Source organism: Oncorhynchus nerka, linkage group LG10 (genome assembly GCF_034236695.1).
Source record: "Oncorhynchus nerka isolate Pitt River linkage group LG10, Oner_Uvic_2.0, whole genome shotgun sequence".
In the NCBI taxonomy this organism is placed as follows: Eukaryota; Metazoa; Chordata; class Actinopteri; order Salmoniformes; family Salmonidae; genus Oncorhynchus; species Oncorhynchus nerka.
This window is the reverse complement of record NC_088405.1, coordinates 9,058,380-9,076,273: the sequence shown is the minus strand read 5'-3', so window position 1 is coordinate 9,076,273 and position 17,894 is coordinate 9,058,380. Positions and strand designations below refer to the sequence as shown.

The following is a 17,894-nucleotide window of genomic DNA, read 5'->3' as shown; positions in this document are numbered from 1 at the left end:
TTGACTTTTTCCACATTTTGTTACGTTACAGCCTTATTCTAAAATGTATTAAATAAAAAATGTCCTCAATCTACACATAATACCAAATAATGACAAAGCGAAACAGGTTTTTAATGAAAAATAATAATAACTTATTTACATAAGTATTCAGACCCTTTACTATGAGACACGAAATTGAACTCAGGTACATCCTGTTTCCATTGAACATCCTTGAGATTTTTCTACAACTTGATTGGAGTCCACCTGTGGTAAATTCAATTGATTGGACATGATTTGGAAAGACACACACCTGTCTATTTGAGTCTACCTGTCTATATAAGGTCCTACAGTTGACAGTGCATGTCAGAGCAAAAATCACGCCATGAGGCCGAAGGAATTGTCCTAGAGCTCCGAGACAGGATTGTGTCAAAGCACAAATATGGGGAAGGGTACCAAAACATTTCTGCAGCATTGAAGGTCCCTAAGAACACAGTGGCTTCCATCATTCTTAAATGGAAGAAGTTTGGAACCACCAAGACTCTTCCTAGAGCTGGCCGCCCGGCCAAACTGAGCAATCAGGGGAGGAGGGCCTTGGTCAGGGAGGTGACCAAGAACCCGATAGTCACTCTGACAGAACTCCAGAGTTCCTCTGTGGAAATGGGAGAACCTTCCAGAAGGACAACCATCTCTGCAGCACTCCACCAATCAGGCCTTTATGGTAGAGTTGCCAGACGTAAGCCACTCCTCAGTAAAAGAACCATGACAGCTCGCTTGGAGTTTGCCAAAAGACACCTAAAGGACTCTCAGACCATGAGAAAGTCAGTCTGAGAAGTAGTTGGTGAACCAGGCGAGGCAGTCATTTGAGAAACCAAGGCTATTGAGTCTGCCGATAAGAATGTGGTGATTGACAGAGTCAAAAGCCTTGACCAGGTCGATGGATACGGCTGCACAGTAATGTCTCTTATCAATGGCGGTTATGATATCGTTTAGGATCTTGAGCGTCGCTGAGGTGCACCCATGACCAGCTCGGAAACTAGATTGCATAGCGGAGAAGGTACGGTGGGATTGAAATGGTCGGTGATCTGTTTGTTAACTTCTTGCGTCGAGCCATCCCGGATCCGGTATCGTGACTACAGCCTCAAGCTCATTACCATAACGCAACGTTAACTATTCATGAAAATCGCAAATGAAATGAAATGAATCTATTTGCTCTCAAGCTTAGCCTTTTGTTAACAACACTGTCATCTCAGATTTTCAAAAATATGCTTCTCTACCATAGCAAACTAGCATTTAGCATTTAGCATTAGCATTAGCATTTAGCGTTAGCATTAGCAGGCCACATTTTCGCAAAAACATTCAATAAATCATTTACCTTTGAAGAACTTCGGATGTTTTCAATGAGGGGACTCTCAGTTAGATAGCAAATGTTCAGTTTTTCTTTCCAATCGTTGGGTGTCTCAGACGATATGAAAGAGAGGTTGAACAGGCTAGTAATAGGGGTGGCAACAATTTCAGCGGATGATTTTTAGAAAGAGAGGGTCCAGATTGTCTAGCCCAGCTGATTTGTAGGGATCCATATTTTGCAGCTCTTTCAGAACATCAGCTGTCTGTATTTGGGTGAAGGAGAAGTCCTTTTCACAGCAGCTTTAGACGTTGATGGTAGCCTTGAATATCAATTCAAACCTCCCCCTGAGTAGCCTGAGTGCCAGTCTGTTTTGTGTGATATGTCATATGAACATGTTTGGCATAACAGTGAATGACAAGGAGTTGGCACAATAGCACAAACAGACCGGCACTCAGACAACTTAAAGGGGAGGTTTGAATTGATATTCGAGCTCTAAACGGACATGTGATATGATATCCTGGTCCATGTGTAGCTTTAACAAATCAATTCCAATTCAAGTCACTCAATTCAGGAAGTGGATATGAAATTAAAGTAGATTTTTTTTTTAAATGAAAAGAAATCTACCTTGACATCCATGTTGAGGAGCCACGTAAAGTGGCTCCTGCCTGTGTCGTCTGCCAGGGGCTCGATGATAATACACGTTGGTCCGTCCTCCGCTCTGTTCAGATCATGTAAACAAAATCACTCGTAAAAACTCTATTAACAATGTCATGTATAGAAACCTACAGCATGATTATTAACTGAACCTCAAATACCCTTAATATCAAATACCCTGTATATCAAATACCCTGTATATCAAATACCCTGTATATCAAATACCCTGTATATCAAATACCCTTTGTATCAAATACCCTGTATATCAAATACCCTGTATATCAAATACCCTGTATATCAAATACCCTTTATATCAAATACCCTTTGTATCAAATAACCTGTATATCAAATACCCTGTATATCAAATACCCTTTGTATCAAATAACCTGTATATCAAATACCCTTTGTATCAAATACCCTGTATATCAAATACCCTTTGTATCAAATACCCTGTATATCAAATACCCTTTGTATCAAATACCCTGTATATCAAATACCCTTTGTATCAAATAACCTGTATATCAAATACCCTTTGTATCAAATACCCTGTATATCAAATACCCTTTGTATCAAATACCCTGTATATCAAATACCCTTTGTATCAAATACCCTGTATATCAAATAACCTGTATATCAAATAACCTGTATATCAAATACCCTTTATATCAAATAACCTGTATATCAAATAACCTGTATATCAAATACCCTTTGTATCAAATACCCTTTATATCAAATAACCTTTGTATCAAATACCCTTTGTATCAAATAACCTTTGTATCAAATAACCTTTGTATCAAATACCCTTTGTATCAAATAACCTTTGTATCAAATACCCTTTGTATCAAATAACCTTTGTATCAAATAACCTTTGTATCAAATAACCTTTATATCAAATACCCTTTGCAATGGCCCTTCTGTGACAGCATGAGCCATATATACAGGTTTTGGTCCAAGCGCACCCTCTAACCAACTCTATGAGCCGTATACAGGTTTTGGTCCAAGCGCACCCTCTAACCAACTCTATGAGCCATATACAGGTTTTGGTCCAAGCGCAGCCTCTAACCAACTCTATGAGCCATATACAGGTTTCGGTCCAAGCGCACCCTCTAACCAACTCTATGAGCCATATACAGGTTTCGGTCCAAGCGCACCCTCTAACCAACTCTATGAGCCATATACAGGTTTCGGTCCAAGCGCACCCTCTAACCAACTCTATGAGCCATATACAGGTTTCGGTCCAAGCGCACCCTCTAACCAACTCTATGAGCCATATACAGGTTTTGGTCCAAGCGCACCCTCTAACCAACTCTATGAGCCATATACAGGTTTTGGTCCAAGCGCACCCTCTAACCAACTCTATGAGCCATATACAGATTTTGGTCCAAGCGCACCCTCTAACCAACTCTATGAGCCATATACAGGTTTTGGTCCAAGCGCACCCTCTAACCAACTCTATGAGCCATATACAGGTTTCGGTCCAAGCGCACCCTCTAACCAACTCTATGAGCCATATACAGGTTTTGGTCCAAGCGCACCCTCTAACCAACTCTATGAGCCATATACATTTACATTTAAGTCATTTAGCAGACGCTCTTATCCATATACAGGTTTTGGTCCAAGCGCACCCTCTAACCAACTCTATGAGCCATATACAGGTTTTGGTCCAAGCGCACCCTCTAACCAACTCTATGAGCCATATACAGGTTTCGGTCCAAGCGCACCCTCTAACCAACTCTATGAGCCATATACAGGTTTTGGTCCAAGCGTACCCTCTAACCAACTCTATGAGCCAGGCTTATCGGAGCAAAGCCGGTGTTCTTGTTACCTGACGAAGCCTTTCTGAGGAGGGAAGGTCTCCAGGTGCGTGGCTGCTCCCCCCAGATAGATACATGACTCCTGCCTGGAGAAGTGTCTCACACTCAGGAAGTCTCTCTGGCCTATCAGGTTGCCGGCTGTCGCTGCTGACACCTCGTGCGTAACCATGGTTTCCGGGCCAGCTTGCTTCAGAACCTTCAACACAAGAGACGGACTGACATTACAATATCGTTCACTGTACTGCTGTGTGTCCCAAATAGGACCATATTATCTATATGGGGCGCTGCTTTCTCCTGTCACAACTAGTGCGACGGCGTAGCCTAGTGGTTAGAGCGTTGGACCGGTAACCGAAAGGTTGCAAGATCAAATCCCGGAGTAGACAAGGTACAAATCTGTTGTTCTGCCCCTGAACAAGGCAGTTAACCTACTACCAACACTGTGTGTTCCATCCCTAGGCTGCCAACACTGTGTGGTCCATGACTACCAACACTGTGTGGTCCATGACTACCAACACGGTGTGGTCCATGACTACCAACACGGTGTGTTCCATGACTACCAACACTGTGTGGTCCATGACTACCAACACGGTGTGTTCCATGACTACCAACACTGTGTGGTCCATGACTACCAACACGGTGTGGTCCATGACTACCAACACGGTGTGTTCCATGACTACCAACACGGTGTGGTCCATGACTACCAACACGGTGTGGTCCATGACTACCAACACTGTGTTTTTCCATGACTACCAACACGGTGTGTTCCATGACTACCAACACTGTGTGGTCCATGACTACCAACACGGTGTGTTCCATGACTACCAACACGGTGTGGTCCATGACTACCAACACGGTGTGGTCCATGACTACCAACACGGTGTGGTCCATGACTACCAACACGGTGTGGTCCATGACTACCAACACTGTGTTTTCCATGACTACCAACACTGTGTTTTCCATGACTACCAACACTGTGTGTTCCATGACTACCAACACTGTGTTTTCCATGACTACCAACACTGTGTGTTCCATGACTACCAACACGTTGTGTTCCATGACTACCAACACGGTGTGTTCCATGACTACCAACACGTTGTGTTCCATGACTACCAACACTGTGTGGTCCATGACTACCAACACTGTGTGTTCCATGACTACCAACACTGTGTGTTCCATGACTACCAACACTGTGTGTTCCATGACTACCAACACGGTGTGTTCCATGACTACCAACACTGTGTGGTCCACATCTACCGTAAAACTAGCGACACTATCGATTATCGACACTGTGTGGTCCACATTTACCGTAAAACTAGCGACACTATCGAAACTAAAACTATTGACTATTGACTATCAACACTATGTGGTCTACCGTAAAACTATTGACTATTGACACTGTGTGGTCTACGTCTACCGTAAAACTATTGACTATTGACACTGTGTGGTCTACATCTACCGTAAAACTATTGACTATTGACACTGTGTGGTCCAAGTCTACCGTAAAACTATCGACTATTGACACTGTGTGGTCCAAGTCTACCGTAAAACTATCGACTATTGACACTGTGGCCCATGTCTACCGTAAAAATTCAATTCATAGCCTGGGTGGTTATTTGCTTAATTCACTGAAAACAATAGGCCCTTATTAGAGACAGGTTTCTGTTTGAGCCAGGTGTCTATTTCCTTAATGCATACAGCTTTTGTATAGTTAATTGTTTAATTCCAGGATTCAATTCCAGTATTTTAATCAATTTCTTCATTTCCTGCACTGATGTGTTATCATGTACACACTGTGTCACGTTTCTTTTTCAGTGTGCCTCTATAAAAATATATATTATTCTCCTATTTGACCGTGCATTTCCTGCAGTTCTTACTTTCGCCACTAGAGGGCGGACTGACCATTTCTGGGGGTTTGTAGTCCTGAAGTTGTTGACTGTTTTATCCTTACCTAATTTTTATGAAGTGATTACTGAATTATTTAAACCCCTGTAATCAATTGACACACCGGTACGTCAATCTAAGTAACACAATAAACAATTCCCCATTAAAATCTCTAGTTTAAGCTAGAGATGTGGTATCTGTTTTTTTTTGCATGGAATGCGCCGATGTCGCACTTCCTCGTCTGCGGTGGAAGGTGCCAGCACTGGAGCGGTGTTGGTCAAACCATGAGACAACATCCCCACAACATCGGTCTTCTCAAGAAAATGTCTGTCGCGTCAGAACTCTCTATGACCCCCACACATGTCAGGGGACTCGTCTGAAGTCAGTACCATCGATGTGCTTATAGTGTAGTGAAGGCCAAATTCAGTTTTTTATCAAATTATTTTGTTATATATTTTTTTTAACACCTAAAAGGGTCCTACAATTCAAAATAAAACAGCTGAATGATCCATAGTATTCCCATCGTAAAACAATTCCATTTTTAAAAATAATTCGCACAGTCACGTTGGTTTTTCATTTATTTGTTTACCCCTTCAGAACATTCCCTATTGATCCCTGACCCCCCTCCCTGTTTCCCACCCTTCCTAATGCCTCCCGCTCCCCCCACCCCTAAAATCACAGAGAAAAAAAGGAAAAATAAATAAACAAAGTAATACAAATAAAATAATAATAATAATAGTTATTATAATAATAGCATTAATAATATAAATAGTTGTAGAGTTTTAGAAACACCTTATTACAAATATTTCACAGTTTATAGACCATAATACACATACTTAGCAGGTAAATCGTATTCCAGTTGGATAAGAACACATGTGTATATGTAGAATAACAATCTAAAGGATGCCATAATAGATGGAGACCAAGGAGAACAGAAGATCAATGATTTCCTAAGGGGGAGGTGTTAAGATTACACATTGACCAACAACTACCCTACCATGATGGACCAGTTACCTTGATGTTTTTGATGCTTGGGTTCCACTGGTGCATCTCTTCCACCTTCCACAGGATGTGATGTATCTCTTCTGGGGTGGCGTCTAACACAGTCTCCAGTCTGAAGACCTTCCTGTCCCCAGACAGCACTTTACTGTAGATCACATCCCCGTTCTCCTACGACAGAAAGTTACAGGAAATGTTTGTAATGTGGCATCCTTATGGTTTCCTTTAACAACACAGTTTCAGGAAGGTTTCTAATGATGTCCTGCTTTTCTATAGAACACAGTTACTGAACGTTCTCTTGTGATAGTCTTTCTACTTCATTTGGACCGGAGATTACAGAACATTTCTCTATTCCAGAGTTACAACGTTTTGGCAGTGTGGCATTTACAAAGGGAAAACCAGCCACGTCGCGGACACTAACGTCTTGCTTCCGGTCAAGCTAAACACCTTCTTCGCCCGCTTTGAGGTTAACGCAGTGCCATCGACGCGACCCGCTACCAAAGACTACTTTTCATTGACTGTAGCTCAGCATTCAATACCATAGTACACCTCCAAGCTCATCATTAAGCTCTGGGCCCTGGGCCTGAACCCCGTCCTGGACTTCCTGACGGGCCGCACCCCAGGTAGTGAAGGTAGGAACAACACTTCCACTTCGCTGATCCTCAACACAAGGGTGCCCCCGCTCAGCTCCCGCCTCTACTCCCTGTTCACTCATGACTGCGTGGCCACGAACGGCTACAACTCAGTCATCAAGTTTACAGATGACACAACAGCAGTAGGCCTGATTACCAATAATGACAAGACAGCCTACTGGGAGGAGGTGAGGGCCCTGCGAGTGTGGTGCCAGGAAAATAACCTCTCTCTCAATGTCAACAAAATAAAGGAGCTGATCGTGGTCTTCAGAAAACAGCAGAGGGAGTACGCCCCTCTCTTGTGAGAGACTGTATGTAGCATTACAACAACACCGTTTCAGAAAGTTAAGTCTCTTGTGAGAGACTGTCAGTAGATATGTAGCATTACAACCACACCGTTTCAGAAAGTTAAGTCTCTTGTGAGAGACTGTCAGTAGATATGTAGCATTACACCACACCGTTTCAGAAAGTTAAGTCTCTTGTGAGAGACTGTCAGTAGATATGTAGCATTACAACACACCGTTTCAGAAAGTTAAGTCTCTTGTGAGAGACTGTCAGTAGATATGTAGCATTACAACCACACCGTTTCAGAAAGTTAAGTGAGAGACTGTCAGTAGATATGTAGCATTACAACCACACCGTTTCAGAAAGTTAAGTCTCTTGTGAGAGACTGTCAGTAGATATGTAGCATTACAACCACACCGTTTCAGAAAGTTAAGTCTCTTGTGAGAGACTGTCAGTAGATATGTAGCATTACAACCACACCGTTTCAGAAAGTTAAGTCTCTTGTGAGAGACTGTCAGTAGATATGTAGCATTACAACCACACCGTTTCAGAAAGTTAAGTCTCTTGTGAGAGACTGTCAGTAGATATGTAGCATTACAACCACACCGTTTCAGAAAGTTAAGTCTCTTGTGAGAGACTGTCAGTAGATATGTAGCATTACAACCACACCGTTTCAGAAAGTTAAGTCTCTTGAGAGACTGTCAGTAGACTGCATTCAGTTTCAGAAGATATCTTGTGAGAGACTGTCATTACAACCACACCGTTTCAGAAAGTTAAGTCTCTTGTGAGAGACTGTCAGTAGATATGTAGCATTACAACCACACCGTTTCAGAAAGTTAAGTCTCTTGTGAGAGACTGTCAGTAGATATGTAGCATTACAACCACACCGTTTCAGAAAGTTAAGTCTCTTGTGAGAGACTGTCAGTAGATATAGCATTAGCATTACAACCACACCGTTTCAGAAAGTTAAGTCTCTTGTGAGAGACTGTCAGTAGATATGTAGCATTACAACCACACCGTTTCAGAAAGTTAAGTCTCTTGTGAGAGACTGTCAGTAGATATGTAGCATTACAACCACACCGTTTCAGAAAGTTAAGTCTCTTGTGAGAGACTGTCAGTAGATATGTAGCATTACAACCACACCGTTTCAGAAAGTTAAGTCTCTTGTGAGAGACTGTCAGTAGATATGTAGCATTACAACCACACCGTTTCAGAAAGTTAAGTCTCTTGTGAGAGACTGTCAGTAGATATGTAGCATTACAACCACACCGTTTCAGAAAGTTAAGTCTCTTGTGAGAGACTGTCAGTAGATATGTAGCATTACAACCACACCGTTTCAGAAAGTTAAGTCTCTGAGAGACTTGTGAGTAGACTGTCTCAGTGAGAGACTGTCAGTAGATATGTAGCATTACAACCACACCGTTTCAGAAAGTTAAGTCTCTTGTGAGAGACTGTCAGTAGATATGTAGCATTACAACCACACCGTTTCAGAAAGTTAAGTCTCTTGTGAGAGACTGTCAGTAGATATGTAGCATTACAACCACACCGTTTCAGAAAGTTAAGTCTCTTGTGAGAGACTGTCAGTAGATATGTAGCATTACAACCACACCGTTTCAGAAAGTTAAGTCTCTTGTGAGAGACTGTGTAGATATGTAGCATTACAACCACACCGTTTCAGAAAGTTAAGTCTCTTGTGAGAGACTGTCAGTAGATATGTAGCATTACAACCACACCGTTTCAGAAAGTTAAGTCTCTTGTGAGAGACTGTCAGTAGATATGTAGCATTACAACCACACCGTTTCAGAAAGTTAAGTCTCTTGTGAGAGACTGTCAGTAGATATGTAGCATTACAACCACACCGTTTCAGAAAGTTAAGTCTCTTGTGAGAGACTGTCAGTAGATATGTAGCATTACAACCACACCGTTTCAGAAAGTTAAGTCTCTTGTGAGAGACTGTCAGTAGATATGTAGCATTACAACCACACCGTTTCAGAAAGTTAAGTCTCTTGTGAGAGACTGTCAGTAGATATGTAGCATTACAGTCTCTTGTGAGAGACTGTCAGTAGATATGTAGCATTACAACCACACCGTTTCAGAAAGTTAAGTCTCTTGTGAGAGACTGTCAGTAGATATGTAGCATTACAACCACACCGTTTCAGAAAGTTAAGTCTCTTGTGAGAGACTGCATTACAACCAGTTTCAGAAAGTTAAGTCTCTTGTGAGAGACTGTCAGTAGATATGTAGCATTACAACCACACCGTTTCAGAAAGTTAAGTCTCTTGTGAGAGACTGTCAGTAGATATGTAGCATTACAACCACACCGTTTCAGAAAGTTAAGTCTCTTGTGAGAGACTGTCAGTAGATATGTAGCATTACAACCACACCGTTTCAGAAAGTTAAGTCTCTTGTGAGAGACTGTCAGTAGATATGTAGCATTACAACAACACCGTTTCAGAAAGTTAAGTCTCTTGTGAGAGACTGTCAGTAGATATGTAGCATTACAACCACACCGTTTCAGAAAGTTAAGTCTCTTGTGAGAGACTGTCAGTAGATATGTAGCATTACAACCACACCGTTTCAGAAAGTTAAGTCTCTTGTGAGAGACTGTCAGTAGATATGTAGCATTACAACCACACCGTTTCAGAAAGTTAAGTCTCTTGTGAGAGACTGTCAGTAGATATGTAGCATTACAACCACACCGTTTCAGAAAGTTAAGTCTCTTGTGAGAGACTGTCAGTAGATATGTAGCATTACAACCACACCGTTTCAGAAAGTTAAGTCTCTTGTGAGAGACTGTCAGTAGATATGTAGCATTACAACCACACCGTTTCAGAAAGTTAAGTCTCTTGTGAGACTGTCAGACTGTCAGTAGATATGTGAGAGACTGCATTACATTACAACCACACCGTTTCAGAAAGTTAAGTCTCTTGTGAGAGACTGTCAGTAGATATGTAGCATTACAACCACACCGTTTCAGAAAGTTAAGTCTCTTGTGAGAGACTGTCAGTAGATATGTAGCATTACAACCACACCGTTTCAGAAAGTTAAGTCTCTTGTGAGAGACTGTCAGTAGATATGTAGCATTACAACCACACCGTTTCAGAAAGTTAAGTCTCTTGTGAGAGACTGTCAGTAGATATGTAGCATTACAACCACACCGTTTCAGAAAGTTAAGTCTCTTGTGAGAGACTGTCAGTAGATATGTAGCATTACAACCACACCGTTTCAGAAAGTTAAGTCTCTTGTGAGAGACTGTCAGTAGATATGTAGCATTACAACCACACCGTTTCAGAAAGTTAAGTCTCTTGTGAGAGACTGTCAGTAGATATGTAGCATTACAACACACCGTTTCAGAAAGTTAAGTCTCTTGTGAGAGACTGTCAGTAGATATGTAGCATTACAACCACACCGTTTCAGAAAGTTAAGTCTCTTGTGAGAGACTGTCAGTAGATATGTAGCATTACAACCACACCGTTTCAGAAAGTTAAGTCTCTTGTGAGAGACTGTCAGTAGATATGTAGCATTACAACCACACCGTTTCAGAAAGTTAAGTCTCTTGTGAGAGACTGTCAGTAGATATATGTAGCATTACAACCACACCGTTTCAGAAAGTTAAGTCTCTTGTGAGAGACTGTCAGTAGATATGTAGCATTACAACCACACCGTTTCAGAAAGTTAAGTCTCTTGTGAGAGACTGTCAGTAGATATGTAGCATTACAACCACACCGTTTCAGAAAGTTAAGTCTCTTGTGAGAGACTGTCTAGCATTACAACCACACCGTTTCAGAAAGTTAAGTCTCTTGTGAGAGACTGTCAGTAGATATGTAGCATTACAACCACACCGTTTCAGAAAGTTAAGTCTCTTGTGAGAGACTGTCAGTAGATATGTAGCATTACAACCACACCGTTTCAGAAAGTTAAGTCTCTTGTGAGAGACTGTCAGTAGATAAGCATTCGTTTCAGAAAGTTAAGTCTCTTGTGAGAGACTGTCAGTAGATATGTAGCATTACAACCACACCGTTTCAGAAAGTTAAGTCTCTTGTGAGAGACTGTCAGTAGATATGTAGCATTACAACCACACCGTTTCAGAAAGTTAAGTCTCTTGTGAGAGACTCTTGTGAGAGACTGTCAGTAGATATGTAGCATTACAACCACACCGTTTCAGAAAGTTAAGTCTCTTGTGAGAGACTGTCAGTAGATATGTAGCATTACAACCAGTCTCACTGTCGTTTCAGTTTCAGAAAGTTAAGTCTCTTGTGAGAGACTGTCAGTAGATATGTAGCATTACAACCACACCGTTTCAGAAAGTTAAGTCTCTTGTGAGAGACTGTCAGTAGATATGTAGCATTACAACCACACCGTTTCAGAAAGTTAAGTCTCTTGTGAGAGACTGTCAGTAGATATGTAGCATTACAACCACACCGTTTCAGAAAGTTAAGTCTCTTGTGAGAGACTGTCAGTAGATATGTAGCATTACAACCACACCGTTTCAGAAAGTTAAGTCTGAGAGACTGAGAGACTGTCAGTAGATATGTAGCATTACAACCACACCGTTTCAGAAAGTTAAGTCTCTTGTGAGAGACTGTCAGTAGATATGTAGCATTACAACCACACCGTTTCAGAAAGTTAAGTCTCTTGTGAGAGACTGTCAGTAGATATGCATTACAACCACACCGTTTCAGAAAGTTAAGTCTCACTTACAGCATTACAACCACACCGTTTCAGAAAGTTAAGTCTCTTGTGAGAGACTGTCAGTAGATATGTAGCATTACAACCACACCGTTTCAGAAAGTTAAGTCTCTTGTGAGAGACTGTCAGTAGATATGTAGCATTACAACCACACCGTTTCAGAAAGTTAAGTCTCTTGTGAGAGACTGTCAGTAGATATGTAGCATTACAACCACACCGTTTCAGAAAGTTAAGTCTCTTGTGAGAGACTGTCAGTAGATATGTAGCATTACAACACCGTTTCAGAAAGTTAAGTCTCTTGTGAGAGACTGTCGTTTCAGAAAGTTAAGTCTCTTGTGAGAGACTGTCGTTTCAGAAATATGTGAGAGACTGCATTACAACCACACCGTTTCAGAAAGTTAAGTCTCTTGTGAGAGACTGTCAGTAGATATGTAGCATTACAACCACACCGTTTCAGAAAGTTAAGTCTCTTGTGAGAGACTGTCAGTAGATATGTAGCATTACAACCACACCGTTTCAGAAAGTTAAGTCTCTTGTGAGAGACTGTCAGTAGATATGTAGCATTACAACCGTTTCAGAAAGTTAAGTCTCTTGTTTCAGAAAGTTAAGTCTCTTGTGAGAGACTGTCAGTAGATATGTAGCATTACAACCACACCGTTTCAGAAAGTTAAGTCTCTTGTGAGAGACTGTCAGTAGATATGTAGCATTACAACCACACCGTTTCAGAAAGTTAAGTCTCTTGTGAGAGACTGTCAGTAGATATGTAGCATTACAACCACACCGTTTCAGAAAGTTAAGTCTCTTGTGAGAGACTGTCAGTAGATATGTAGCATTACAACCACACCGTTTCAGAAAGTTAAGTCTCTTGTGAGAGACTGTCAGTAGATATGTAGCATTACAACCACACCGTTTCAGAAAGTTAAGTCTCTTGTGAGAGACTGTCAGTAGATATGTAGCATTACAACCACACCGTTTCAGAAAGTTAAGTCTCTTGTGAGAGACTGTCAGTAGATATGTAGCATTACAACCACACCGTTTCAGAAAGTTAAGTCTCTTGTGAGAGACTGTCAGTAGATATGTAGCATTACAACCACACCGTTTCAGAAAGTTAAGTCTCTTGTGAGAGACTGTCAGTAGATATGTAGCATTACAACCACACCGTTTCAGAAAGTTAAGTCTCTTGTGAGAGACTGTCAGTAGATATGTAGCATTACAACCACACCGTTTCAGAAAGTTAAGTCTCTTGTGAGAGACTGTCAGTAGATATGTAGCATTACAACCACACCGTTTCAGAAAGTTAAGTCTGAGAGACTTGTGAGAGACTGTCAGTAGATATGTAGCATTACAACCACACCGTTTCAGAAAGTTAAGTCTCTTGTGAGAGACTGTCAGTAGATATGTAGCATTACAACCACACCGTTTCAGAAAGTTAAGTCTCTTGTGAGAGACTGTCAGTAGATATGTAGCATTACAACCACACCGTTTCAGAAAGTTAAGTCTCTTGTGAGAGACTGTCAGTAGATACATTACAACCACAGTTTCAGAAATAAGTCTCTTGTGAGAGACTGTCATAGATATGTAGCAACCACACCGTTTCAGAAAGTTAAGTCTCTTGTGAGAGACTGTCAGTCAGATATGTGAGCATTACAACCACACCGTTTCAGAAAGTTAAGTCTCTTGTGAGAGACTGTCAGTAGATATGTAGCATTACAACCACACCGTTTCAGAAAGTTAAGTCTCTTGTGAGAGACTGTCAGTAGATATGTAGCATTACAACCACACCGTTTCAGAAAGTTAAGTCTCTTGTGAGAGACTGTCAGTAGATATGTAGCATTACAACCACACCGTTTCAGAAAGTTAAGTCTCTTGTGAGAGACTGTCAGTAGATATGTAGCATTACAACCACACGTTTCAGAAAGTTAAGTCTCTTGTGAGAGACTGTCAGTAGATATGTAGCATTACAACCACACCGTTTCAGAAAGTTAAGTCTCTTGTGAGAGACTGTCAGTAGATATGTAGCATTACAACCACACCGTTTCAGAAAGTTAAGTCTCTTGTGAGAGACTGTCAGTAGATATGTAGCATTACAACCACACCGTTTCAGAAAGTTAAGTCTCTTGTGAGAGACTGTCAGTAGATATGTAGCATTACAACCACACCGTTTCAGAAAGTTAAGTCTCTTGTGAGAGACTGTCAGTAGATATGTAGCATTACAACCACACCGTTTCAGAAAGTTAAGTCTCTTGTGAGAGACTGTCAGTAGATATGTAGCATTACAACCACACCGTTTCAGAAAGTTAAGTCTCTTGTGAGAGACTGTCAGTAGAAGAGTAACTGCTGCTTTTGGAACAGCTACTGGGATCCTTATTAAATAACTAATAACACATTTTGGTTCTGGGATCTGAGATTATGGAAAGTGCATTTTCTCCTACAAGGCAAAAAGTTTCCTACGTAACTGAATTGAATGCACAGGCCGTAAGTTGCTTTGGATAAGAACGTCTGATAATTGACTAAAATGTAAAATGTTAGAAAGTTTGAAATTGTGGCAACAGTACGCAGCACAAAGTGCCCATGTCAATTATATTTGAAGGGTTTTGAAGATAGAATACCATGGTAATAGCTATTCAGATCATGTACCCCCCTTGTCTTATATGACAGTTTGGCGGTTTGACATCAGCACAAGGTTTCCATGGTAATAGCTATTCAGATCATGTACCCCCCTTGTCTTATATGACAGTTTGGCGGTTTGACATCAGTACAAGGTTTCCATGGTAATAGCTATTCAGATCATGTACCCCCCTTGTCTTATATGACAGTTTGGTGGTTTGACATCAGCACAAGGTTTCCATGGTAATAGCTATTCAGATCATGTACCCCCCTTGTCTTATATGACAGTTTGGTGGTTTGACATCAGCACAAGGTTTCCATGGTAATAGCTATTCAGATCATGTACCCCCCTTGTCTTATATGACAGTTTGGTGGTTTGACATCAGCACAAGGTTTCCATGGTAATAGCTATTCAGATCATGTACCCCCTTGTCTTATATGACAGTTTGGTGGTTTGACATCAGCACAAGGTTTCCATGGTAATAGCTATTCAGATCATGTACCCCCCTTGTCTTATATGACAGTTTGGTGGTTTGACATCAGCACAAGGTTTCCATGGTAATAGCTATTCAGATCATGTACCCCCCTTGTCTTATATGACAGTTTGGTGGTTTGACATCAGCACAAGGTTTCCATAGCTATTTGTGGAGATTGAAAAGATATGCATGAACACAGGGAGCAACATATTTTAAAGGGGAAACACAGGATGGTTTGACAAAAATCTATATACAAATCCCAGATTGCCTCTTTAATCAACGATGATGTATGGATGTATGGATGATGCACTACCTCCGTGAGTTCTGTTTTCCATCCATTCTTATCGTCAACAATGTCCAGAGCCTTGGTCAGCGCCTCGTGCCCACTCCTTATGTACAGCAGCTCCTCCTCTTTCAACGGGACTGGATTGACTACCTCTCTTCTGGAGCTCTCTGTAACAAGGTTACAAGTTTACACAGCAGCACTGCTTGACTGAGTTCTAATTGGAGATGTTTAATATTCAATGGTCAGTACTAGTTATAGTAGAAAGTAATGCCCTTTGGAAATAGGTCATTATATCTAGGTTAAGGGCAGTTTGTGCTCTGTATAAAGTAATAATGTCATTGAAAATGTGTGTAATTTGTGTATCATCGTCAGGCTTACCACTGTGTTGATGCTGAACGGTGCCAGTCTGCCAACCCATATGGCTGGTCCATGCTGGTAGTTGGCTCTGCCCATTCCTCTGCATGTGAGCTAGCTCCTGGCCAATCGCTGCGATAGCTAGCCGTTGCAGTCCTGTTGTAGGATCACAATAATAACAACAGTCAGACTTCATTTGTAGAGCACATTTCATATAACCTGGTCCCAGATCTGTTGTCTCCTTCTATAGCCTGGTCCCAGATCTGTTGTCTCCTTCTATAGCCTGGTCCCAGATCTGTTATCTCCTACTATAGGCTGATCCCAGATCTGTTGTCTCCTACTATAGCCTGGTCCCAGATCTGATATCTCCTTCTATAGCCTGGTCCCAGATCTGTTGTCTCCTTCTATAGCCTGGTCCCAGATCTGTTGTCTCCTCCTATTGCCTGGTCCCAGATCTGTTGTCTCCTACTATAGCCTGGTCCCAGGTCTGTTGTCTCCTACTATAGCCTGGTCCCAGATCTGTTGTCTCCTACTATAGCCTGGTCCCAGATCTGTTGTCTCCTCCTATTGCCTGGTCCCAGATCTGTTGTCTCCTACTATAGCCTGGTCCCAGATCTGTTGTCTCCTTCTATAGCCTGGTCCCAGATCTGTTGTCTCCTTCTATAGCCTGGTCCCAGATCTGTTGTCTCCTTCTATAGCCTGGTCCCAGATCTGTTGTCTCCTACTATAGCCTGGTCCCAGATCTGTTGTCTCCTACTATAGCCTGGTCCCAGATCTAATATCTCCTGCTATAACCTGGTCCCAGATCTGTTTGTTCCCTTGTCAACTCCATTGCTCATTATCAAGCCAAACACGTTTAGCACGACACAGACGGCCACTCAGGCTGCATTTGATCCAGTCTGCAAGTCAAAGTGATGTACACTTTGATGAGGACTTCTCAGCATTTCTCTCCACAAACTAAGACTACTACTAGTCACAGCCAAGACGCCATAGTATTAACAGCAACAATACATAACTCCATCCAGCTGCACGTGCACTGGCAGGTCCCAGATCTGTTTGTGCCTTCTTACAATGACCATAGGAGGGAGTTGGCAAGGCAGCGCAAACTGATCTGGGACAAGGCTATGTGCAGTGTGCAAGACACGGTAATCCTACATTCTAAGGAATGAGAGAAAATTGATGCTTCTCTCTAGGCCTGCATCCAAAACGCCCCTCCCTGTAGTGCCCTGGTCAAAAGTAATGCACTATATAGGGAATAGGGAGCCACTTAGGACACACCCAAGATGATATAGTTGTCTGTTTTTACCTGCCATGGTCCTGAGGTGAGGGTAGGAGATTCCACAGCAGAGCTTCACCACAGCAGGCAGCATACTGTAACGTTGGTGACAGCGACGGCAGCTGGAGTGTGCCAGCCTCCAGACTTTATAGGACCTCTGAAGGACAAGAGAGGAGATAAGGAGACGGGTTAGAGGATAGGATTGTAAACTGAATTCTGGCCCCAAGGTTGCTGTTAGAGACACACACACACAGCTGCTTCCATTAGAGGTATTTTATGTGTGGTTCTACAAAGGAGAGAATACATGAGGATCCCATCTATACAATAATAATCCACGACCATTAATCAGAATGACAAGTCTACATATGGCCTGTATTCTAGTGAAGGTTCATCCTATATAACTACTGCAGAATGACAAGTCTACATATGGCCTGTATTCTAGTGAAGGTTCATCCTATATAACTACTGCAGAATGACAAGTCTACATATGGCCTGTATTCTAGTGAAGGTTCATCCTATATAACTACTGCAGAATGACAAGTCTACATATGGCCTGTATTCTAGTGAAGGTTCATCCTATATAACTACTGCAGAATGACAAGTCTACATATGGCCTG

At 41.7% G+C, this 17,894-nt stretch overlaps 1 protein-coding gene across 1 annotated transcript in view; it reads right to left on the bottom strand.

Annotated features, from left to right (window-relative positions):
- The window catches only part of star2 (steroidogenic acute regulatory protein 2), a 20,704-nt gene extending 3,321 nt beyond the window's left edge, over window positions 1-17,383 (bottom strand). Inside the window, 6 exon segments of the mRNA XM_065022809.1 lie at window positions 1,949-2,042; window positions 3,804-3,988; window positions 6,688-6,843; window positions 15,675-15,814; window positions 16,026-16,157; window positions 17,308-17,383. Coding sequence (XP_064878881.1) covers window positions 1,949-2,042; window positions 3,804-3,988; window positions 6,688-6,843; window positions 15,675-15,814; window positions 16,026-16,157; window positions 17,308-17,371 — 771 coding nt within the window. The 5' untranslated portion in view covers window positions 17,372-17,383.
- Between the last annotated feature and the right edge of the window lie 511 nt (window positions 17,384-17,894).